This window comes from Drosophila kikkawai, chromosome 3L (genome assembly GCF_030179895.1).
Source record: "Drosophila kikkawai strain 14028-0561.14 chromosome 3L, DkikHiC1v2, whole genome shotgun sequence".
In the NCBI taxonomy this organism is placed as follows: domain Eukaryota; kingdom Metazoa; phylum Arthropoda; class Insecta; order Diptera; family Drosophilidae; genus Drosophila; species Drosophila kikkawai.
The window spans coordinates 35,307,276-35,333,905 of NC_091730.1; the positions used below are offsets into that span (position 1 = coordinate 35,307,276).

Consider the following 26,630-nt stretch of genomic DNA (forward strand, 5'->3'; position numbering starts at 1 on the left):
AGAAGAGAAGTCCGTTTTATTATGAATTGGTTGACGTGGAAGGCAAAAAGTTGGGTGTTTACCATCTTAAAGATATGCAAACCAGGAAAACAAACAATTAGAGTCTTCAAAATTTCAGATAATGCCCCTGCGAATAGGTCTTCTTCCATTATCTGTGGTTGTAGTATCCACCTTTTAGAAAAACAAAACTTTAGGTAACGCTTATGTTTAGGTACAATTAAGATAGCAAACTCTTATAAACTCCCTCGCTAATGCACTTGCACTTGAACAGGTGGAATGAAAGAATGCAAGAACATCACCCGATTTCATCGCTATATCAAAGCTTTCAGCTAAAACCGCATTTTTTTTGGGAGTTTAGGCATAGAATAAAAAGTTCACGTGAAATCATTCCATTTATATTCGGCGAGCTATTAACACCATAAAGAAGTCTATATCATTTTCGTGGCGAGTGTTTTCGACCTTTCATACACGTGTGACTGACTTTCAATTATATAATATTATATGAAAGTATATAAGCTGATAAATAAAAGGAAATATTATTGGAACTATCAGAGTGAAAAGTGCTAGTTGCTGTGCCGAAGGTATGTCTCAGAAATAGGTGCCGTCCAAATTCTAATTTGATTTTATTCAGGCATCGGCCGTTAGTTTAGGCCAGAGGGCTTAGACAGCGCTTTTCGTCAACTCTCTCTAACTTGGCTATAGCCGCGTACACGCCGCTATCTGAGCAAAAAGGGGGTGCCGACACTTGGACTGAGGGATTACGTAACCAAGATCGCGCTCAAAGGGCCGAGGCAGCCGCTCCTAATCTACGCCTAGGAAAAGGGTCTGGGAGGCTGAAAAGATTGATGGAATTCAGCTCCAAAGCGCAATGTAGACCCCGATACAAGCTTAAAACGGCGAGCAGATGCATCAGTGTTACACAGTATTACGTAACTAACCCCTAAACCCAATTCATATTGCACCAGTCAAAATTTAGTGTAGGAGTTTTGGAGGAATAAGAGCTAAGAAAGAATAAATGAGTGACAACTAAAACGCCTTGCAGCGGCCGTGCTATGTGATTGTTTCGACAACATGAATTAAATATCTATATATTCTCTTTTGTTTTTGTTCTTGTTAGATTCGATATTAAATTCTATAAAAATTAATTAGAAGGTTCTGTTTTGTTTTGTTTTTGTTTCTTTTTCTAAACTATGAATTAACACATAAATTACTTAAATAAATTAATATGTAAGACTAAGCAATATGAAATTGGGAAGTTGTTGAAATATCTTTCTCTCTCTCTATATATATATGTAACCTAAATTCTTAATTAGACAGCCACTACATCGGAGTCATCTTGGGCCCAATGATACATCGGTGAGAGTAAGAGCTATTGTGAGTATTGATAAGCGTTTATATGCGTATAAGATTAAAATATGTATATATAAGATGATTTGAGACGAGATATTCCGCCCAATTAATTACTTAGTTATTGACAAAAATTACCTCGTATTGAATTAATGTTTCATGTAAATATAGCTGTTAGTTGTCTGTGTTAAGGGAATATGATATTAAAATTAAACCTTTTTGTATTCTTATGAACATAAACATGGTCGCTTAAATTATCATTATCTCCGTTCGTCGAGTACTCATGCCAAGATTTATTAAGAGGAAGTAAATGTAAATTTTTCTTTAATTTGGGACTACAGCCAAATTTAGATATGTTGTCAAGGTTGGGTGGGTAGAGAAACGGGACACATAACACCTGTGATCCCCTAACCGAGCAGGATTCCCTTTCTAATTGGTGATTACACGCGGCGGCGCGGATTCCGTACTTTATTTGATTTGTTCCATTACCACTTTAGAGTCCGATTTATTTAGTTTATCTCGCGCATTATATTATTTGTGTTGTAAACAAAGATAGCTAGGGGAGAAAAAAACCCCACCCCATCCGACGAGCTGGACCCGAGCACAGCGAGAATGCGCACCCTCGAACCTAGCGTCTTAAAGAACCACCTTTACGGAACGAGCATAGTTGGTAGGCCCTTATAGACCGAGAAGGCTATTCCGTCATGTTTTGTACACTACAATGTAGATGACGTAATTGTTTTTTCAGAGACTGAAGAATCTCATATTGTTCATATTGGGCAAGTTTTAAAAAGCCTTCATGATGCCAATAAGCAATTTGTTCGAGCTGAGATCGTTCTTGGGTTTAGCGAGTTACTATAGATGTTTCATAAAAGATTTCGCATCAATAGCGAGACTCTTGACAAATATTCTGAAGGGTGAAGGTGGCAGGGTCAGCCAATACCGTTCAAAAGGCATTTCGGTAAACTGTGATAAGCATCAGTTAAGCTCATTTGAGAAGCTTAGAAATATTCTTGCATCAGAGGACGTTATCCTTCATAACCCAGATTTTACGCGGCCATTTGGTTTCACGACCGATGCATCATCCTTAGGCATAGGTGCAGTTTTATCTCAGGGAAACAGGCCCTATAACAATGATATCCAGAACACTGAAAGATATGGAATTAAATTATGCCACGAATAAAAGGGAGTTACTAGCAATCGTATGGACTTTGGATAGTCTCCGTCAGTATTTGTAGGGACCATCAGCCACTTATTTTTGCTATATCTGACAAAAACCCGAATTCAAAACTTAAGCGTTGGAAAGCTCGCATTGAAGAGAGCGGTGAAAAAGTAATGTATAAGCCAGGGAAAGAAAACTGTGTGGCGGACGCTTTGTCGCGTCAAAATATTAACGCTTTGCAGAGCTCAGCAGCGTCAGATCAAGCCACTATTCATAGTGAAGAATCGTCAACACTTGTCATTGAGGCCACGGAAAAGCCACTTAACTGTTTCCAGAATCAAATCGAATTGGAGGAGGCGTCCACGCCGAATAAAAGGCTATTTATAGTTTTTGGTACAAAGACTCACCATCAAATTGATATCACTGATTGGGTGTCATTACTGGAGTTAGTAAAATACGTATTTACTCCCAACGTAGTGAATGCCATACACTGTAAGCTTCCAGTCTTGGCCCGGATTCAGGATAGCCTGGTTCGATTTTTTCCTTCTACGAAATTCTGGCATTGCAAGATGCAAGGTGGGGGACGTTATCAAACCGGACGAACAAAGAAATTCTAGTTGTAGACCATAACAGGGCTCATAGAGCTGCTCAGGAGAACATTAAACAAGTGCTACTCGACTTATTATTTTCCAAAAATGGCTAAAATCGCAGACGAAGTCGTTTTAAGCTGCAGGGTTTGCCAAAAGGCAAAATATTATAGGCACCTATTAAAGCAAGAATTAGGAAGTACCCCAATACCAACGCGAGTAGGAGAGATGGTACATATGGACATCTTTTCAACAGGAGTAAAGCACTTCCTTACGGCTGTTGATAAATTTACCAAGTTTGCAGTGATTCAGCCAGTAGCATCGCGTGCTATAATAGATGTAAAGGTCCCGATTCTTCAGCTAGTGAACCTCTTCCCTAATGTTAAATCAATATATTGCGATAACGAGGCATCGTTTAACTCCGAAACGATACGATGCGATAATCAGTATGATATTGAAGTAGCAAATGCCTCACCTTTACACAGTTTGTCGAATGGTCAGGTGGAAAGGTTCCACAGTACTCTCATCGAGATTGCCAGGTGTCCTAAGAAAAATTTACGATATTATTGAATTATTCCTTCAGGCAACCATAGAGTATAATAGGTTATTTCACTCCGTCACAAATAGGAAGCCTAAACCTTAAGAAGGCACAGCAAAAGCAGTTAGACCAAAATAATCCGGCTAGGCAGAATAGGGTATTTGAGGTTGGTGAGAAAGTTTTAGTAAAATCCAATAGGAGATTGGGGGATAAACTCATGCCTCTGTATATTGAGAATAGAGTCTATGCTGATTTGGGGGAAACGCTCCTAATTAAGGGGAGGGTGGTCCACAAAGACAATATTCGATAAGGGGCACCTACAAAACTGTTTCCTAAGCTTACTGTATTAAGTGTTGGTTGGTTCTTCGAACATTGACAACTTGAAAAGGAAGTGTCTTACCGTCAATTCCGAAATGCAGGCTCATTTGACTGCTCACACAACCATGATCAGTAGAAGATTAAAACTAAAGATTAAAGTTTACACTAATGACCCAAAGGCGATTCTGAAAAAGCTTTCAAAAGGGTTTACATAGCTAGTAAGAAATCACTACATTTTCTATACTAAATACTTTATTTATATGATAGATAGACAGTTCGCACACACCGGCCTGGTACCACACTTTGATGAGGACATATAACCGGCAGCCTATAGGTCGGCTCAGCCAAGCGACCTAGCGCCGACTACTTAGTGCCATTCCAACGATCCCCCCGGGCATGCTGACCACCGCAACGAAACGCATCCAGATACCACCCGCTTCCAGGCCTGCCCTTTCTTCACCATTTAAACGAAGAAAACCTGCAGCATATAACGGAGTTGAAAATGCCGACAATCAGAGGCCAGTTGCACCAGCATCAATGTCGGTGACACAAGTCCTTGCTAACATGGACATGGCCGAGGACGTCCATTTTTAAAAAGAAGATGAGTAGTTAACAACACAACGGTTAACTGCGATAAAAGCATAGCAGCGGCCGACGGCACACGAAGGCTTACGATAGAAGCTGGTGAACGGCGGTGATCTGTGCGAGCTAGGGTTATGATTAAACTTTTTCTGTAAATTTAGTTCTAGACTGGCAGCCGTACAATAAAGGCACATCTCCTTCATCGAGCGTTTTTATTTAATATAGCCGAAGCTGGAAGGCCAGTTGGGATATCATCACTGGTCGTGGCCACCACCCGGTCTCAATCCGCACTAGGCAGCAATCAACGGCTACCGGGGCGAGCACTAAGTGATTGATCGTTGTGGGCAGCAACCTAATGCAACACCCATCCCAGAACCAACAACTCCGTGAGCAACACGTGCCACGGTGACAAGCCCCTGCAGGAACCGTACCTTGCCGTATTATCTCTCTGATCGTGGCCACCACCCGGTCTCGATCCGGACTCGGCATTACTCTACCGATTCCGAGGCGATTATAAGGCGACTGGTGCTTGTGGGCAGCAACTTGCCACAACACCCACCTTTAAACCAACAACCCCGTGAGCACCACGTGCCATGGCGAAGAATATTGTGGGCAACTGCCTTGCCGCGATATACTAAAAACCTTCTCTTATGGTACGTTTTGGAATTTTCATATGTCGGGTTAAGGGTTATATATTTATATATGTCGCAGATTATTTTTTTAATTCAAATTATAACGATTTTTGTGGGTATACACTTGCTTCATTTATTATTGATTCTCTGTTCTTTCGTGCGAGGCATACACTGTTTTGCCAACGTAGTCTGGGCGTGGGTATGGCGGATATTGTTTTCTGAGAACTCACACCACCTGCGTGTGTGTTGGAAAGTAAAAAGGAATTGAAAAGGAAGCGTTGTTGAGTCGCAAGCAAGTTGGTTATGAAGTCCAGGAATCATTCCACGTGCCAGAAAACGTTTCGCCAAAATCCAGTTGAGGACTCCGATGATGGATCGTCGTCATATATCTGTTGTAAATATATGTTTCGGAGTGAAGTGGACTGTATTTGTAGTATGTAATTTAAATAAATGCTAAACACTTTCGGAAGCAGACTCACTCCATAAGCAAAGCAGATTACACTAACAATTTTGCGAATTCTCTTCATTCTCCGCGTCTTCGTTGATCTCGGCAAAAACACTTTTCATAGACTTCACCGTTACCTCGCTTGTCCGAATGTAAATTGTTGTTGGATCATCGAAAAATGTACATCGCGAAAAATCAGTTGTATTTTGCGTTGCATGCAAGATGTTTGATATTGCAGAAACTAATGGTGAGCCCCAATGCATTGTTTGCTTTAACGAATTAGTAAATAAAAGGAAGTTTAATTTTCAAAGGCATTTCACAAGATATCATTTACTTTCATTTTTTTCAGTGCAGAAATTTGAAGTAGAAAAAAACGTTTGCGTAAATGTATTTGTGTTTTCATTTATGTGTATTGGTGAGTTGCTCTGCCATAAGCAACGTTTGGGCACCCCTGCTCTATGGACTGGAAGTCCGGAGGGGGGGAGAGAAAAGGAGAGCGTACGGGATCATTGGAGGCTGGCCCGAAATTAAGCGGCTTTCTGGCGTGAACACATATTATAACACAACATTTGAAGAGGTTTTGATCAATTTTGTATTGAAAAATATTTAGAGGTAGGGAGTTGGTTTGCGGTGTACATCCTAACCCTCCACAGAATTATCCGATCGAAAAAACTATACCTCATTCGTTAAAGGATAAGTGTGCCGAGGTATTCACGTAGCGTTTTTATTTTTAAAATTTTTTTCCCGATTTTTTGTCAAAATTTGTAGTCAAAACCCCGATTTTGTTAAATAAAAAAAAAATAATAAAATTAAAAATTAATAAAAGCTCGACGTGAGTTAGTACTGGAACAAACATCGATGTTTATTCAATACAATCGATGTTTAAAAAAAATCGGCCAACATCGATTCACTTGTCAAACATCGATTATTTTCAACTGTCACTTAAAAACCGAGCAAGAAGACAGAATTGGCATACTAGATAAAAAAACGGGTTTTTTGTCGAGCCGGAATGCCGATCACGCAGCAATTGCTTTGGAGTTCAAGCTTGATGAGTATTTATCACGGTCTTATTTTTAAGCTTTATTATTCAGTCTCATGTATGCCTGTGTGAGTCAAATACCCCTAATGCCTCTGACTTCGTATTGATAACAGGGTGCGTGACATAACGCCCTGTGTCATAGCGCCCGCGGGCGTTCCGACACTTTTAAATGTGCCATATCGCCCGCACCGAAAATGACAGAGCGCCCGTGGGCCTTATGACATTTTCAACCTGTGTCATAACGCCCTCAATTTCTTAAAACTCGCAAAGTTTATCAAGAATCAATGAAATTACTGTTTTTAATAATACGGTTTAATGTGTTATCTCGTTTGCAATCGAGCTTTACATGTTTTTGGCACAATAATTCAGTTTGCGACTGATCTCGAAGCTAAGTGCACGTGAAATGGAATCCGGCTATGAATATAAAATTGTACCTGGACTTAGGAAGAATTCTAAGTTGCTGCTTCTTACAAGCCAGCAACAATTGTTTAAAATTAAAAGTATTTTAAAGGAAAGTTCGCGTTATATTTGCTACATAAAAGACTGTAGTGTTTCAGTGGCCTTGTCCAATAGTGGTGTGTGTACTCAAATGAGTCTCGAGAGCAGCCACAACCATGCTTCTCCGCAAGACCTAATAAAAAGACTAGAGCTAATTAACAATGTTAAGAATCAATGTGAGCAAAAAAATTTAAAAAGAAAAGGCGTGCGCGACATTTTCTACGAAGAATGCCTCAAAAGCGGAGAAGCGGCTTCTTCAGTTGCTTTTCCTAAAATAAGACGGCAATTGTTTAGGATCCGGAGTAAAAACGCGATGCAAAACCCCAAGTCGCCAAGTGAAGTCAAATTGCTATTTGAAGATGACGCTTTCCAGGAAGAATATGGCAATTCTAAGCAAAATCAGCTACCTTTTTATAGGGGCACTATTGTGGAAGAAAACTTTGCTTATTGCATTTTCCTATCGCCAAGCATTGTGAAGAATATTGAAAGTAGGCCAGGAGAACGCCACTTTTTCATAGATGGAACATTTGATACGGTGCCTTCTTGCGGCTTTAAACAATTGCTAATGGTTCATTATCAATTCAGGAACCATGTAAGTGTTTACAGTTTGTGTGATATTTAACCAAATAATTTCATGTCCATTTTTATTCTAATTGCAGACTTTTCCATTTATTTACATTTTGATGACGAGAAAGACAAGAGAGTTCTACGAGCACCTGTTCGCATTTTTGAATGCCAACTTTTTTAAGTTTCAGCCGGATAGCTTTACCACAGATTATCAGATAGCTTTGAGAAAAGCGTTAAAAACTGTGTTCCCAACGGCAACAATAAATGGCTGCTGGTTTCATTACTGTCAAGCTTTGAGGCGCAACAGCTTAAAAATTCCTAATTTTGGAGGCACATTAAAAAATACGGACTGCTACAAATGGTACAGGACGTTTCTCAGCTTGCCATTAATTCAGCCTCCGAAAATTCAGGAAATGTTTACTATTTTGAAGGACCAATTGTTGGAGCTGCCAAAAAAAAGTGACGACATTTTGAAACGTTTTCTAAATTACTTTGAAAAGGAATGGATGGTTAAAGTAAGATTATTTTTCTTTTTTAATAGTTTTTCTTTTATTCATGTATTTTTACTTTTTTTCCCCAGACCACACCTGATGTATTCTCTGTGCGCGCTCAGGTTATGCGAACAACAAGCTCATTGGAGTCCTTTAACGCTGCATTAGCTCGCAAATTGCAAAAGCATGGCCGCTTCGACCAATTCCTCGAATTGAAATAAATGACGTTAACACAATTTTTTATTTAAATTTACTTTATTAAAAGCGAGAATCGAAAGAATCGAGTGCTCAGTATTGTAAGAAGCGCCGCAAGCAAAAATTGTTTTACATAAAAATCGCGCGATTTTTATGTAAAAAAAATTTTGCGCGCGATTTTTATGTAAAAAAATTTTTGCCTGCGGCGCTTCTTACAATATAGAGCGCGAACCTAATAATTTTTTGTGAGAATCGAGTGCTCAATATTGTAAGAAGCGCCGCAGGCTTGCGCTCGATTCTCACAAAAAATTATTAGGTTCGGGCGTTAATGCACTTTTCATAATGTCGTAAGGCCCACAAGAAAAATGATATAGCGCCCGCGGGCGATATGACACTTTCAAAAAGAGTCGGAACGCCCGCGGGCGCTATGACACAAATGTTTGTGTCATAGCGCCCGTGGGCGCTATGACACTGGGCGTTATGCCATGCACCCTTGATAACAACAATGTTTACGACTGCGCAGTGGGAATTTTTCTCCAAGGTTCGAACACTTCAACGGAAAAAGGGCCACACCTTTCCCACCCCCAACATACTTAAGATGTGAACAAAAGAGCAAGAAAAATGCAAAAACTTTTTTTTTTACGGAAGAGCTGACTTTGATTGAAAAACCCTACGATTGCTCCGACTTATTGTTGTCAAAAACACACCTGCGCTGTGGGAATTTTCCTCCAAGGCTCGAACACTTCAACGGAAAAAGCATTCTGTTAGACACACTTATTCAAAAGCAAGACGATTAACTATGATATACTTATATCAGTAGAATGAACTTACCACAAATTTGGGGAATCCAAAAAGTAAAACGAAAAAGTTTATGAAATCGCACAGAAATAATAATGTATAAACGTCAGTCGATAAACGAGCCTTATGTCTTAATGTTACGAAAAATTTATGAAATCCGGATAAAAATCCTCCTTTGCGCCTAAAAAGCAATATTATTTACATATATTATTATTTTTAAACAAAAGGAGTACATACGCCAATCGCTCCATGGCCTTGCGATAATATTCTGATTCAATATTTTGATAAACATATTTGTTCTCCATACCAGGTCGCAGAACATCATCCATTACTCGTTTAAATGCAATTGAACTTGAATGCTCTGCATGGCTTTGCATTGGCTCATTTCCAGCCTCTTCTCTATAAGATGTAAAATACTTTTACTTCAAGGCTTTAAATGGAATTTCAATGTCCGATTCATGATTTAAAAAAAAAAATATATATATTATTTAGGCCTGTTCTAGTTTCTACTTGATTTTTAATTTGATAACATTTGCAGATTTCCCTTTGATATAGGCGAATTTCCTTGTTGATTGAAGGATTTTTTATTCAATTTCCCTTGATCCCTTTTGTTTCCAAAACTTAAGGGGGGACATCTGAGTAACTTTTTTTAAAAATGTGAAATTTTTTTTGCTTAAAAAATTCTTTAGGGTCTTAAAAATAACATACCAAAATATAGAGTCCGGCAAATGTGTCTAAGTGTCGAAAATTTCCATTCTGCGGCGATGCCTCTCATGTAAATATATACGATTTTAAAACTTTAAACGCGTTTTTCTCAAAACCACTTTTTTTGAGTTGGCCAGAGACCTAACTCGAACAAATCTTAATACGGGCATGACACTGGTGCATTAATTAGAGACTTCATTAAAGATTTGACAGCGCTATAGCGTTTTACACAAGTGCGAGCAAGACGACTATAGGGCGCTCTAATGCATTAGAATAATGCATTAGCTACTTCATTGCCGCGATAATCGATAGATCTACATATTATATACTTGATACTCGATAACAAAATACGGGTTTAATGAAGAAAATTGTAATTGAAAAATGTATTAGCCAGCTCATCGACAGTATGGTCTCACAATGAGAAGTTTATTTTTATATAATTTCGCTGGTTTTTGAACTGAAAATATATTAGAAAATTAGCAAAAATAATATGTTTTGCGGTGGCAAGGTTCTTGCGCTGTAAAATTAATTACTTTTTTTTTTTGGTAATAATTAAAAAAATGTTAAGCATTATAGGTTAAAAACATAAATTTAAAGGATTCTGCATTTATTTATGCAAGAATACTTCGACGAGGAATTCAGAAATTCATAGTAATACGCCGCGAATGGCGGCCGTTTTTTTTGTTTACCTTTTACGGTCGGTGTGACCGTAGTCGTATTACCAAAATAATCCAAGCAAAATGACAATATAGTGGACTCTTTCAAGGTTCTAATGAAGTAGCTAATTAATGAAAACTGCATTAGAGTATATGGGCATAACCGATCGATCTGAAATTTTGACAGTATATCCAAAATACCTTTGTCTATCGACACACGTAGGATTTTTTTTATTTTTGCTTACTTTTTTTTATCAACAATTTTGTGACTTTTTTTCTCTTGAAAATTTAAATTTTTTTCTAATCACTCACCATTTTGCAAAAAATCAAACTATCGAAAAAATTCTGAGTGTGTCGATAGCGGTTGAGATATAGAATCTAACAAAATTTGATTTTTTGTTCTAGATCAAAAATTAAGAACGTTAGGTTTCCGTGGTCCATCGTTCAACAAAAAAAGGCCTACGAAGAAATGCTGCACAGCCGCCATTTTGTTTTCGATTTATTAAAAAAAATGTATTTTGTACTTCACATATAATATTATCAAACCTACTTTAAAATTTTTCGATTGGCTTTTTCATTTGGCCAAAAAAATTCTAGAAAATCGGCTTTTTTTGCCAGTTACTCAGATGTCCCCCCTTATTTGGTCCATGCGATTGTTCGACCAGAGTTTTGTTAATTAGGGGCTTATTAAATGTTGGCCCACTGTAGTTTCCAATTTAAAGACGGTAAAAGAGTTCCAATTCATTGCATAGAATCAAAACACGCATTCCTGGCCGTAAAAAATCATTTTCAATATTCGAAATCCCAATTATCTGTTGTCGGAGGCAGTGCTGGAAATGGTCGACAAGAAGTATTGGAAAACTCATGCAAACGTCTGCTGATTTGCCCCTCCCAATTTAAAGATTGTTGCGTTTCTATTTCACCAAAATGTTTTTGCTATGTTAGCAGTAAGTGAATTGAGAAGGCAACAGTTGCAACGTACCAACCAAAATTTGAGAAACAATGCTAGAACTTTGCATTTAACAGTTAGACAGTGAGTCAAATTTAACCAGCAGTAGTTCTGGTGGCAGTGTGAAAAGAGTTGCCGAGGTCGAGAAAAAATGTCCATTCACATCACGCACAATTTGTACACAATTATTTAAAATTAATATCAGGCATATTCAATCTGTTTCTTGGTACGCTGGCAACCTTTATAGTGTCCCTCTTAGCATCGACTTTGCGCACGAAACCTAGAAAAGGGACGGCGGATTTGCGATATTGAAGAAGGTTAGAATCGATATGCTCCAACTCACATCAGGTGGCCAAGGGACATTTCAAAATACAGCGAAAAGTACAGGTAGTTGTAAAGCGAACATAAAACGCGAAAAAAATTATTTGCCTCGAAATTTGTTTAAGAATAACCAAAGCTATAGGTCGAAAGTAACGTGATGGTCTTGAAGAAACTGAGAAATGTATTTGACTCAGAAACTAACTGGAAAAATATGTCCGTTGATTAGTTTATGAAGGAACATCACGCCGTGGCAGGTCCGGCGATCCTTAAGAGAGGGCAGGTCCAAAAGGCATAGTTTAACGGCATAAGAAGGGAGACGGCGAGGTGGGTCCTAGTCTAAGCCCCGAAGAGTGAACAAAAGGTATTGTTTCCGAACCGATTCAATAAGGTCTTGATAATTTGTATATTGTGGGAACCATACACACAAACAATATTCAAAAATAGGGAAGAATAAGGAAATTTTATCGTTTTTCAACCAAAAACCACTCTTACTTCATGCATTTATACCGATTTACTCGGTGAAGCTCAAGTTGTGGGTAAATTGAACTCCAGATCTAAAAAAAAAAACAAATTATGAGTGCATGTTGTTGAAATCAGCTTGAAAAAGCATAAAAGTATCAGAATTTGCAAGAGGCAAACATAGTTTAACATCATTAGCGTACGGCTGGCAGAAATCCTCCATCTAAACCCTCACCAAAGGCGCTGGCTGGGCAATTTGCACTGTATTAACCCGGATATGGGTATTGCATTGCTGCTTTCCCCGTCCGCCATATGAAGGCCAAGGCGCAGTACAAAAACGCTTTATCCCCAGAGAAGATAAATCTTACCTGGGCCGAGGAGAAGATCGCTCCCCCACATGAGATCGACGGGACGCTTGCCAACAAAAGGCAACGCTCACCCAAGAGCGCCTGTGTGGACGCACCGGAGAGCAAGCGGCAGGGCGGGACTAAGGAGGCAGGCACTCCCCAAATGGCGAGAAAGCCCAACAAGACCGCAAAAGTTATTGAGGTGACCAAACGACATTTGATCGTGGCAGGCAAATAAAATAAAATCAAATCATTGACATAAGCGATAATGCCTGAGGCGTGGTGGAAGATGGTCCATGCGCAGCTCGTTGAGTCTTTGTATGCACGGATGGAGGAAGATCCCGATGCTCCCATGCCCACCTTCGATGGTGCTGGGTGGCTAAATGGGGTCAAAATCGTGAAGCGCATGGATGACCCGACTAGAAAGTGGCTGACGCAAGCGGTCTTCCAATTGGAGGCGCTGTGGGAGGGGGCCAAGCTAGAGGTAGTTGACCGGGATCTAATCCCATCCATTCCAAGGGCGAAGGTACTCTTCCCCATCGCAATCCAAACAGACCGGGCGCTGAAGTTGCTGCAGCGTCAGAATCAGGATATACCAAGTGCAGTCCTCCAAATAAACAAGGAGGCAGAGGACATCCTCTATCCCAGATACGGGAAGATGGCGTGGGGCATGGGTAGCGTATACCTGCGCCTCAAAAAGCGCCACCCCGGGGATAAGGTTGCTCACACCCTGAAGGCAAATGTGGTGGAGAAGGACCTAGGTCTGGAAACCATCGTGGATGCCGACCGGGAAATGACGCTGGATGAGTCCGACGAAGGAGAGGAAAGTGACCTGACCGTAGTAGTCAACCCGTCGTATGGAGGTGAGCCCAGTACCCAGGTGCTGCAGCTCAACCTCCATAAGAGCAAGGTCGCGTCGGCGGAACTCCTCATAGCCATGAAGCAAGGATTCGCCGACATAGCTTTGGTCCAGGTGCCATGGATCTCGTTAGACAATGTCATCGCCGGACTGAAGTCCGCAAATTACAATTTGTTTCATCTACTAACGGTACCCCAATGGACCAGCAACTGCTCGTGGTTATAGACGCCAACGCGCACCAATGCGTATGGGGGAGCCCCGACATAAACGACAGAGGTGAGTCACTCTTAGACTTTATACTCTCAACCAACCTATGTATAGCTAAGTATTTTAAGGGGACAAGCTACTTTGATATCAGAATGGAGAGTCTCTCAGACCATCCTTCTCAAATTATAAGTACATACGGTTCCAATACGCATTCGAACACTTCCCAAAACAATAAGTCTTCAGGAACCCCCAGAATACTAACTGGAGAAAGTTCAAGGAGACTATCGCGACACGGCTCGCGACCTCTTCGGGCATAGTAGAATCGGCCGAAGACATAGAAAAGTCCCTAGAGAACCTCTCCAAAGAACAGCTAGATGCATACCACGCATCAACAACGTTAGCACGGACACAATAATGGATCGCCTAGAAGCGACCAACTCGTCCCCCGTTATCAAATTGTGGATAAAACATCTTCTAAGTTGCCGGCGGGTACAATCAGATTGGGGCACCGCTTCCATGGTTATTCCCCTCCTATGGAATCTGGTGGTAGACGACCTAATCAAGAGATTCGAGAGGAAAGCACCAAAGATAACAGCTTATGCGGATGACATAAGCATAATTATCTCGGGAGTCTGTCCATCGACCCTCAGCTCGATCATGGAAACAACACTCAGGGAGATATGTGAGTGGGCGGAGAAGGTAGGACTCAATATCAATGCGGATAAGACTGACCTTATTCTCTTCACCAAGATATACAAGGTGCCGCAATGGATCCCCCTGAAAATGAACAAACCCAGGCTGACCCCTAAAACACAAGTCAAATACCTCGGCATTGTACTTGACAGCAAGCTGACAGGCCAATGTAGTAGAGAGGGTAAAAAAGGCCACCATAGCGCTATATTCATCCAAGAAGATGCTTAGCAGCACATGGGGCCTCTCACCCGCTCTAATGCATTGGGTCTACATATCCGTGGTGCGTCCGACTCTGCTGTATGAAGTCTTAGTGTGGTGGCAAGCCACGGAGAAGAAAACGTATAATAAGCTTATGGAGAGAACCCAGCGGCAGGCACTGCTCTGCATATCAGGGGCGCTGAGGTCAACCCCCACCAAAGCACTCGAAATAATAATCGGTATATATCCCCTAGATATCCAAGCGCAACTGACAATAGGAACTGGCAACGTCTGGTTGCATCAGGAAACTGGTCGATACAAGGTTTCGGGCACAGTTCAATTGGTCGAGACATGAGCAGTACATCTGACTACATGATACCCAGAACGTGCCCGGATGTAAACACAACAGTACTTATGGGACCAAATGACTGGAAGTCAGGCCAGGACCATGCCCAATACCTCAATATATACACCGACGGCTCCAAGAGGGAAGGAGGAGTTGGAGCGGGCATATACTGTTCAGACCCTGAAATAAGGCTGTCTATAAGCTACCAAGCTACTGCAGTATATTCCAGGCGGAGGTATTCGCCATCAGGAAAGCAGCAGAGCTTGCGCAGAGCATAAACCGTCCACATGAGGCGGTCAATTTGTTCGTAGACAGTCAAGCGGCGATAAGATCCATGCAATCATCAGCGGTCAGTTCCAAAAATGTACTGGCAAGCAGGGAGTCACTAGATAGCCTAAGCACGACTAAGTCAGTGAGGATCTACTGGGTTCCCAGCCACCAAGGCATAGACGGTAACGAAACCGCGGACGAACTTGCAAAGGAAGGCGTTAGACTGGCGAGTGAAAGCTGGGTATTACCGACAACGCCAAATGCCGGAAATGTGATGAATCCGAGGCAATCGAAACCTTGGAGCATCTCATTTGCAATTGTCCGGCCCTTACGAGGGCAAGAATGAGATACCTAGGCTCTCCAGTTCTGGCATCGCTAGAAGATGCCTCCAGGAGGAAGTCAGGCGCACTCCTTGCCTTTTCGAAAGACACCTTGATCTTCACCGTCCGGTTCAACCTAACCTAACCTCACCTAACGAAAGTTTTCGTTTTGTTTTACTTCTAATATTATAATTATAATTAGAAAATTCAATTCCTCAGAATTATGTAGGTACCCTAAAAATAAATCATACAGTGGAAATTAAAAAATTTTTAAATGAAAAAGATGAACTAAAAACACATAAGCTACAATTACATGAATTGGACTTTTATCATATTACTGGCCATACATCCTTAGTATTGGCAATTTCTATAATAATGATATTAATAGAATATTTTACGAAAATAATAAAAATACGAAGGCAAGCCTTAGCTATACAAAGTAATATAATAAATGTTTAAGATGAGTAAAATTAATAAACTTAAATAAAGCAAAATGTTAAAAAAACATTAAAGCGAATTAAAAAAAATTTGTTTGAATAAGTAAAATTTATTAAAAATTAAAGGAAATAAAATTGTAAAAAATATTTATTAAGCTATGAAAACTGCGGCAGTTACACAATATTAGTTGTAAAACAAATTACATCCAATAAAATTAATCCACTATCCTTTATGTTGCAACTAATTAGAATGTACACAACAATGTATTTAGAAAGATTCGATTTTTGGTCTCCGTTCCGAGAGTCATAAATTTATATTTGTTGTAATCTGATAGTGGGTGCAGTGCCAAAACAAACTTGAAATCTAAGTTCACACCAAATGAACAGCCATTTGAGATTGTTCCTTGCCTCCTAAAATAGGCCTTTAGTGGAAGACCACAGTTAAGGTTAGTGGCATGGGACCTCAACGAGTCGGCGGTTAAATACTAAGGCCTATGAGTAGGCCATTTAGGCGATTCCCATCTCACCTACTTAAACCGACCAATTCTCTAAATTACATTTTCTTACAAAAAAGTCAATTTCTTTTCATTTCAACTAAGTGATGAAATATATAAGGATAGCAGCGTTTCCGAAGAAGGGTCAACAATTTGAGAATGTCGAGTTGGCATGCGTATGGAAAACAGGAAATAAAAGAAAAAAAAAAAAAACGCGTCTGTGCGAGAACATAAAACACAAGGTATCAATGTGTTATTAACTTTAATTTTTTTTTTCAATTTAACAAATGCTTTTATTAAAGATAACTAAACTTTTATTTAGATAACCGATAAATCATATATTGATCAGACATTGAGAAAGAAGTTAATTTGAAATTTTTACCTTAAGCGCTCAAGAATATCCTCTGGTTTTTCTTTTATATAACTTTGGCTTGCATTACTTGCTAAAATTTATAAAAAAATAAACATTATCGATTTTTTAAATATTGGGACCACTTGCCTTTTCTTTCTAGCAATAAGACTTCAGAGTTTGTTCTCTGCATTGTCCAAATGCCTTGTTTTTTAAGCATATATCGGTGCCAAAATAGTACGACTAATAAAAGAAGATCATATATAGCATTGCCATACTTTATAAACAGTTCAAAAGTTACTTTGTTAGGTTTTTTTTCAACTATTATGTCAAGTACGATTTTTTGGTGCATTATAGATTTAAAAAATATCATTGCCAATGTATAAGTAATTAGAGTAACCCAAAACGTTTTAGTTGGTCTTGGCAAAGTTAAAGCGCCCCAACACAGAACGAAAATCGGCATGGGCAACGAAATCATAGAGGAATTTGCTGCTTGATTTAAAAATACTGCCAAGTAGCACACTGACTCTGTATTAGCAATTAATGAATACCACATAGCAATTAATATTCGGACAAAGTCATTATGGTCAAGAGTAGTAAAATCATCGCCATAGGATACTAAGTTTACCATTGATTCTCCTCTAGATAGACTTGTTTTACTTAAGGATATAGAAAATAAATAAATTTGAATTTCTGCTAAGAAATAATAGGTACTTACTAATTTAAAGATTGATTTAAAAACTTAAACATTGCTGCAGTATTAGATAGTCCAAGGCGGTTTACTTTGCTAATTTCCTGTAAAGTCTTTTTTTCAGCCGATAGCACTTTATGCACAAAACGATAGTTCCTTGATAGTCGATTAAATCTAAATGTTAGTAAGACAATTAGTTCTGTTGTAAGTTTTATTACGGGATTGGTTTTTAAGTCCTTGTTATCAGAATCCGAGCTGTCTTCATAAAAAAAGTCTTTATTTTTTTTATATTCACGCATATTATTTGCCTTGTTTTTTATCTAAAAATAAAATATTTTGAAAATACAAAAAAAATTTATTAATACTTTAAATATAATTTTTTTGCATTGTTAAATCTAATATAACTAAACCTCTTCTTAATAATAAATAATAAATACTAATCAGTTTAGTCATTATGCTGTATATCGGTTTTCAAGCGATGTAAGCTTTGCAGATAGTCTTCTCTCCCTTTTTATTAGTTTGAACTGGCTAGGTCGGATGACGATATCATATAGCAGCCTTATGAAAAATCGGATAAAGAAAATAATAACACTGTTGGTTTTTAGCATTTAAATTAATCTTTTTTGCCACAACTCTCGTGCACTGAAGTTGGGTGGTCCCGCGCTGCAGTCGTTATTGATATATCTCACTGATGATGGTGATCCTTCGCTGGTTTCGGACGATCGCCTTCGTCCGGATAACTCAGTTAACTACTCCACCCTCGGGAATGAGGGCGCCCACGGCCGACCCTATTTGAAGAATCATTTCTCTTAATTGGGACCGGGTGACTGGCCTATAGGTTAAGCCGATGCAGATTAACGCGCAGCACATTGCTTATGCAATTAGTACCATATGATGTGACCGATAGTTGTTGAACTCCTTCCCGAACCTTTAAATACGTTCCAAGTTAGGCTCACTCAAACGGTGAAGGTATGGAAGACTATGGGCTCATGGGCTCGGTAAAGGTGATGAGAAAGGTGCCTCGGATATGGACGTATGTGCCATTGTCCACACTCAAGAGAGCCGATTCTATTTCGAGTCGGTAAGTGTCCCGTGTCAACTTGGGATTCTTTAGCCGACCTCAGAAAATGATTGACAATGCGGAAAATTCTATTGATTTGGTCTACTACTTTGTTATTGATTTTTGCATTAATTAATTGAAATGCATTTATTTTAATTTTTTTTAGGTCTTCTGTCGGGCGTTCCCGCCACTACCTTCAACGCCGTCCTTAGGAAGTCTAAGCTTCAAGCTACTCTATTGTGGATGCTCAATGAGTCGAGTAGGTCGCGTAGGTGAGCGACATCAACGCTCAAGAGTTTTAGCATGTGTGATCAGTTTCCTTCACTACACGCCTATATTATGAAAGATTCGCTGAGTGTTTTACCAATGCGAACTTTTCCCATACTAAAAAACTACCATCAACGACGGGAATGCATTTAGCTTGCGAGTAGTCCTTGACGTGTGCCGATGTTATGGTCATAAGGAATAGCAGGGGTTTGGATGTAAATCTCTAATTTGGATAAATTGAAATATTTGTTCTAAATGGGGTCGCCCACCACCAAAGCATTAAAAATAAAGCATGACTAAAAAAAATAAAAAATAAAAAATTACCAAGCGAATGATAACATGGTTATGCTTGGTATTTTTCCTTAATGAGGACTGTGGTCCCCATGTTCGCTTCCACAATTTTCTCTTCACATAATGGTGAGAGTTTCTTGCTTAGCCGCCTATTGGATTTCACCAGGACTTTTTCGCCAACTTCGAACACCCTGTTTTCCCTGTTTCTGAGCTTATTTTGGGCGTGATTAATCTTATCGTGTTCCTCGTACTGTGGATTTTCCGAATGCGTTTGCACCACGTCGGCTGGACTCTTGTCGATGACCGGGTGGACAGATTTGTTGTATCTGGCAGGAGGCAGCAAAATTAGCTCAACAGTGTCACTGATGCCTTAATCAATTTTAAGTTCCACAAGTTGTTTTCATGGGGATGTCTTTTGCATTGAAAATAAAGATGTGTCCTTCTTCTGGTTCGAAAATATCCGTAGTATCGTCGGTCTCGTGTACGTTACAAGCTTCTAGTATTTCCTTGTTCAGTAAACTGTTTAGGCATTTAAAATAAATACTAAAAGAATAAATAAGCTTTGATCGCTAAAATATCGAATAAAATAAATCGAAATCGAATAAATAAAAATCGAATAAGAAAAATATCGATAAATCAAAACAATCAAATACAAAATAAATAAGGATAAATAAAGACTAAACAATAAAAAAAATAAGATTGGAATAAACATAATAAAATACCAAAAAGATATCGAAATAAAATTCTCGAACAAAACCCTGTGATCCGTGCATACAGTGCGGATCCATCGAGATCCATACCATCAAACTCGTGTCCAGCAACATAAAATCCAGTCGTTACCGCGGTGTCCAACCAGTTCCACTTGCTCGAGCCCCGTTGTTATTTTCGATCCTTGTTCTTCGCGTGTCCTGTGAACCATGGGCGTCACATGGATCAGTTATCGTAAAAAGATGGAGCTGGAAACCATTCTCGGCGAGTTCGGACTCGAACGAAGCGACACTGTGGACGAGCAACGTGCTCGGCTCATAGCATTTTCGCGGCAGCCTGACAATTCCGAAGAAATCCAGCATCGCCTCGATGAACTGGAACGCCGGTTCGGGAATGCACCCACTGGCGAAATAAAGTCGCCTATACCGCTGGATCCGGCTCTCATATCGCCAGAACCGACCACGTCGGCATCGTTGGTACCACCCTCGCTTTTTCTACCACGTAGTACTTCACAAGCCGCAGGGCGACACCTAAAGGCGGAAGAACCTCAGCGATCCGCGAATCACCCTAGCGACGCCAGCATGGGAGCAATCCTGATCGACAGGATGACGAAGTGGGGCCTTTCGTTCGATGGAACGACGGATCCACTTGGGTTCACAGAGCACATCGAGGAGCGTGCCGATACCTGCCGGATCGACCAGAGACATCTGGCTCAAGCCCTGGTGGTGCTGCTGACCGGCCGGAGGACGAGATAAGGACGCATTTCCAGAAGCCCAACGAACCATTTAAGGAATACCTGATTGACATTCGTTTGCAGATGCGGCGGGCAGGATTCTCCTCGGACAGGGAACTGGAAAGGATTTACGAGAACATGCTGCCGGAATATCAACTCTATACATGGAGGCAGGATGTCCGTACGCTGACCGAGTTGAGCCACCTCGTGACCAACTACGAGGAGACACGCAGCCGAGGCGGGCGAACGCCCGAGAACCGGAGCCAGCTACGCAGCAGACGGGGACAGGATGCCCATCCGACGAGTTCAACAGGCGCCCTCTTCAGGCAACGCCCTCAACGGTTCCCTTAGCCGTAACACATGTACCAGCCAGTGCGCGGTATCACCACGACCGAATGCAGTCAACGTTCGCGACGCCTGCCGGAATTGCGGCCAATCCGGGCACTTCGAAGCCGACTGTGGGAATCCACGGATTGCTGTGACCGGGAATCACCCGAGGAACCCTCCGTACCCACGAAGCCAATTGGTACCAGGGACGCATCCGCGGCACCATCCACATGGAGGGACGACGGTTTATAGATACCCTGGACACCGGAGCTACACATAGCTTCATTAGTAAAGGTCTAGCCCAAATGCTAGACAACGGGAGGAACCCACGGGACATCCGCACTCAGGTAAAACTCGCCGACGGAACATGCCAAGAGCTGACCAGAGCTCTGGCGGCAAATATCTACCTCGGGAGTGAACGGACGCCCACCATTCTCCTCGTGAAGTCGGACGCACTGGACGACATACTCTTAGGAATGGACTTCCTCTGCGGAATAGGAGCAACCCTGCTATGCGGCGGGCAGACCCTCCGACTACAACCAAGCGATCACACCAAGCCACCCTGGGTGCGGGAACACGGAACGCCCCGGCCAGGAGAGAAGAGCCACGCTCTGACCAGCGAAGACCAACGACAGAGACACGCTCTGACCAGCGAAGACCAACGACAGAGAAACGCGTGGACCAGCGAAGGGAGCCATGCTCTAACCCACGGGACCAGCCCGCAGAGCCACGCTCTGACCAGCGAAAAACGACAAGGGAGCCACGCTCCCCACCTGAAGAACAGCCATCCACGACACACCACTCAGAGCCAAGCTCTGATCAGCGGAGCACGTCAACGGAGTCACACTCATCCCACGCCGAAAAGCCACAGCCGACAGCCCGAGGAGAGCCACGCTCTACCCATCGAGGGCAACCAAGGGAGCCACACTCCGAACCCGAAGAACAGCCAAGTAGCTCGCCTCGAGCACAGTTTCGAGACACAGCTTCTCCCGCGACGGAGAACCAGCAGCCCTGTTGGAGACAGGCTTTGCCCGTTGCAGACGCCACAGCCGCGCAATGAAATCCTTTCCGTGCCTTCATGAAACGTGTCCGCTTTCAAGATCACGTCGAGGAAACGCCGGAGCATAGCTCGCCCCTATGTGGAACCGTCAATTCGGTGATTCATCCCACAGAGAATCAAGTCTCGTTCCAGACGAAAGAGTCCGAGACTCAGGACTACCCCGAACCTTGGGTGAAGGTGTTCCTGGACCAGGAACTGGCCAAGTTTGATACTCTTTTAGGGGTATCACACATCGCGGAGCATCGCATCTTCATGCGCACCGATCGACCCCTTAAGCAGCGGTACTTTCCAAGGAATCCGGCCATGAGGGCCGTCATTGACAAGCAGATCAATGAACTCCTCCAAGACGGACGCATTGAACCCTCCAAAAGCCCGCATAGCGCGCCCATCGTAATCGCGGCTAAGAAGAATGGCGAAGTTCGCATGTGCGTGGACTACCGCCAACTCAACTAGAACTCCGTACTGGACGCATATCCGCTTCCGAGGATCCATCAGATCTTTGAACGGCGGCGGAACGCGAAGTTAATCTCGACGCTGGACCTAAAGAACGTTTAGCGGCAAATCCCAGTGGCCCCGGACAGCCAGGAGTGCACGGCATATACCGTTCTCGGTAGAGGATTGTTTCATTGGTGAGTCATGTTTTTCGGCCTTCACTCCGCGCCCGCCACGTTTCAACGTGCCCTAGACATGGTCATCGGTCAGGATATGGAACCACACGCGTTTGCATATCTAGACGACATCATTGTCATAGGTTCCACGTTGGAGGAGCATGTCGCCAACCTAGGAAAGGTTTTCAGACGTCTCCGCCGCGCCAACCTGCGCGTCAACAGAGGGAAGTGCCATTTCTTCCAGCGCCGCATCGTGTACTTGGGCCATGTGATCAGCGAAGCCGGAATCCATACAGACCCGGACAAGGTCGCCGCGATCCGTGGACTCGCGCCACCAACGAAGGAGCTACGATGATGCCTGGGAATCGCTTCCTGGTACCGCCGCTTCGTGCCAAACTTCGCCGATGTTGTGGCTTTCATGACATCGCCGCTGAAGAAGGTTCACAAGTGGGAATGGACGCAGAGGCAAGACCACGCCTTCCAGGAATTGAAGACTCTGCTGACCGAAGCCCCCATTCTAGCCTGTCCAGATTTTGGGGAGAAGTTCGTGCTGCAGACCGACGCCAGTGAGTACGGGATCGGAGCAGTACTCACACAGACCAACGATGGACACGAGATGGTGATAGCATACGCCAGCCGCAGGCACAACACAGCTGCAGCTGCAGCACACGGCGCCTTACACTCAAAGACAAAATCCGACGGAAAGGGCCAACAGAACGATCAAGACGATGATCGCCTAGTACTTGGATGGAGGTCATCAGAACGAATGGGATCAACTCCTGCCAGAGATATCGCTGAGCATAAACAGTAGTGTCTCTGACACTACCGGATTCAGCCCAGCATTCTTGGTACAAGGCCGAGAACAGCGACTGCCGAAGACCTTGTAAGACGAAGTCACACCCGGACGAGGCACCCCAGAGGTTACCCCGACAGAGCGAAGCGAGCAACTTTGGAACATTTTCGACGTCGTCCGGAACAACGCCGACCGCGCCACCGCCGAGCAGAGCCGTCACTACAACCTGCGTCGGAGAACGTGGGACCCATGGTACTGGTACGCCGACACGCCTATTCCAACGCGGCCGAGGGCTTCGCGGCGAAACTAGCAGCGAAATACGAAGGACCCGTCCGGGCAGCAAAGTTCCCATCGCCGAACATCGTGCAACTGCACGTGCCAGGAAGCCGACGCCGGCGGACCGCCAGCCTGAACCAGCTGAAGCCGTACCACCAAGACGACGATGCCGACACCGAAGCTGAAACCCACCAGGATGGCACAGACGCCGAAGACACCACGCCCGAAGACGCCGACGACACCACCCTGGATGCGCAGCCAGTTGCCAAGGCCGCACGGCACAGGAAACCCACCCCGCGCCACCAACACTAACGACGAGCGCTCATGTAGGGGGAGATGACCATGTTTCGCAGGGGCCACTTGTTGACAGGCGCGCCTGTCCAACGTCCCTAACCCCCTAGTGGGGTGAACATGTGTCTCTTTCCGTAGCCATAGCCGTAGCCGTAGCCAGTCAACCCTAGCCCACTCCGTTAGGTAGAGCCCAGGGCAACACATTAATTCAATCTTAGCTGTCCTTACAGCAACAGTCTCCATCCAGCCTGCCAAGAGGCACAACGAATCGCACGCCGCTAGCAGGCAAAGCACGCCTGCCAATCTCATCTGTACGGGGATCACTGCCACGTCTTCGCCAGATTCCTGCCGCCTCAAAGACGTCAACTAGCTAAAAAGGACCATGGACGAGCATGGCCGCCCATTGATCGCTGCTGCGTCACCGGAAGACATCACCTGGATGCACGGCGCGGCCGATGGCCTTCTGCAGGGGCTCCACGGGGCCAGACTACGTCAACTCTCTCCTGGTTGCGGCCTCGCTTCCCTTGGAATCGGCTCCCTCCGGCAGCGACTACTCCCCACGGGGGTGATCATCGTGGACGACGATGACGAAGAGGAAGCGGACCAGACGGCCGCTGCGGACCGCGTCCATCATCTTCAAGGGGCATGCCGCAGTAGAAGGGTATTGCTGATTCTGGGCCCGCTACGCATGACTGCCCAGGGGGTGGGGGCGGGGGGGTCATTAGTCACGCATGACTGCGCACGAGGGGTGCAGGTGTCCTAATTAGCATAAAAAATCAATTAATTAAGGGGTTTAGGGTAAGATCCTCCCCCTCATTATTTTATGCATGGATGATCATGTGCAGTTTTGTGTGTTGTTAAGCGTGAGAAACTGATTGGGAGGGGTTAAAGGGATAAGGTGTGTGTGTTCAAGCATGGGAATTTGTGGGATTTTGTGAAGGAGGGAGGGATGAGACATAAGGAATTTGTGAGAATTTGTGAAGGAGGGAGGGATGAGGCATAATGCGTAGGAATTTATTAGGGTTAGTTATTGTGCGTATGCGGCTTGTGTTAATGTGTTTCAATTAGGATAGCAGGTGTGTAAGTCACCCCAGTTATTTAACTTGTCTAAACGTGTAATACCTTGTAACGGTTTTGTTTCTGTTGTCATGCGTGAGAATTTGTGAGATCGTGTGGTGGTAGATGGGGTGAGTTCTCATGCTTGTGCCATGAAATTTCTAGGTATGAACAGCGAGGGTTGTTGTGAGGTTGTTGTGATGTGCTTACCTGTTGATCTATGAATTTGTAAGATCGTGTGGCTTGTGCCTGAACGGTTTGTACCTGGCCGACTCGTGTGGTGGTGGTGGTGGATGGGAAATGTTCTCATGCTTGTGTGTAGCTAGTGCTAAGAAATTTCTAGGTATGAACAGCGAGGGTTGTTGTGAGACCTGTTGATCTATGAATTTGTAAGATCGTGTGTGTGGCTCGTGTCTACCCAGGCCTGCTTGTGTGTTTTAATTGGTGGAAAGTAGATTCAATTAACTTGGCTAAACATGTAATGATATATTTTGTTGTATAATTTGAAAGTGTCACCCACCCTACCCTTTTAAATAGAGACAAAAAAAATACATGTTAATACATTTAGTCTTTTAAATAAATTAATATATCGTTCCATTAATTTTAATGCATCTTGTTCTCTCTTCTCTACATGCATGCATCTACAGGTGTCAGGTCCAACTTTGCAATCGTCATAGGCCCAGGCGCAGTATGATAGGTGTTCCCCATACTTGGAACGAACTACCGGAGTGGCTTCCACGTCTTTGAAATATGTTTGAAATGTTTTCAATTTCGTAACGTTTTCCTTAAAGATCCCGTTTCCATACTCTTTTAAAAATTCTTCAATTTTCTCCGAGATCATTTTGAGTTTGTGTTCTCCTCCGATGAAAATAGTTTGAGTGTTTATTTTACACTTAAGGTACATCTAAATGCCGCATTACATTTATACACCTTTTATGAAAACAAAAATGTGAAACCTGTTGCTATACCATACCCACCCTTGAAAATAAAAATTGTATTAATTAATTATTATTAGAAGGGGTGAGATGTTCAGTGTTCTTTTTTCTTTATTTTTTAATTTCGTTATATGATGAAATTAGTTGTTTAACTTTATGTTGCTGATTTACATAATGAAAGCATGCACAGGTTTCTATATTATCATAAGAAAATATACATAAAATAATATGTTCTCCATATGTTGTTTTTTTAAACTCCTTTACTCCAGCGTTCATGAACATGTTCCTTGACTCCAACAGTAATTGTAAATCCTCTTTGGTAATCACATTTCGAAAATCATTGATAAATAAATTAATGTTATTTATCAAAGAGGAAGAATTAATATTACGAGTGTTATTAGATTTATTCATTTCGTAAACTTCTTCTCTCAACTCTCAAACTGTGAATGAAGAAAACTAGTTACTAGACTTTTCGGGTGCATAAAAATTTAAAATTTTGTTAGCATTGTTGAGTGCACAGACACCCTCCTGCAGATGTAGTGAACAAAATGGAAACTGGTTTCCATCTATTGTTTTTAAAGCAGGACATCCGATTTCTTCAACATTCATTAAATCTCGTGTTTTTAGAAATTTTTTGAGGAAAAGTCTTTTTTCATGACCTTTACAAATTATTTCCTTATTCCTTATTATTTCTCTTAGATACGTTTGTGCTTCTTTGAAAAAGC

At 42.3% G+C, this 26,630-nt stretch overlaps 1 protein-coding gene across 1 annotated transcript in view; it reads right to left on the reverse strand.

Annotated features, from left to right (window-relative positions):
- The window catches only part of LOC138928268 (piezo-type mechanosensitive ion channel component-like), a 569,725-nt gene that overhangs the window by 204,103 nt on the left and 338,992 nt on the right, over nucleotides 1–26,630 (reverse strand). Inside the window, exons 4-8 of the mRNA XM_070284921.1 lie at nucleotides 17,528–17,820; nucleotides 16,960–17,468; nucleotides 16,843–16,903; nucleotides 9,437–9,598; nucleotides 9,233–9,380 (exon numbers count right to left, since the gene is read on the reverse strand). Coding sequence (XP_070141022.1) covers nucleotides 9,233–9,380; nucleotides 9,437–9,598; nucleotides 16,843–16,903; nucleotides 16,960–17,468; nucleotides 17,528–17,820 — 1,173 coding nt within the window. The remainder of the gene's footprint in view (nucleotides 1–9,232; nucleotides 9,381–9,436; nucleotides 9,599–16,842; nucleotides 16,904–16,959; nucleotides 17,469–17,527; nucleotides 17,821–26,630) is intronic.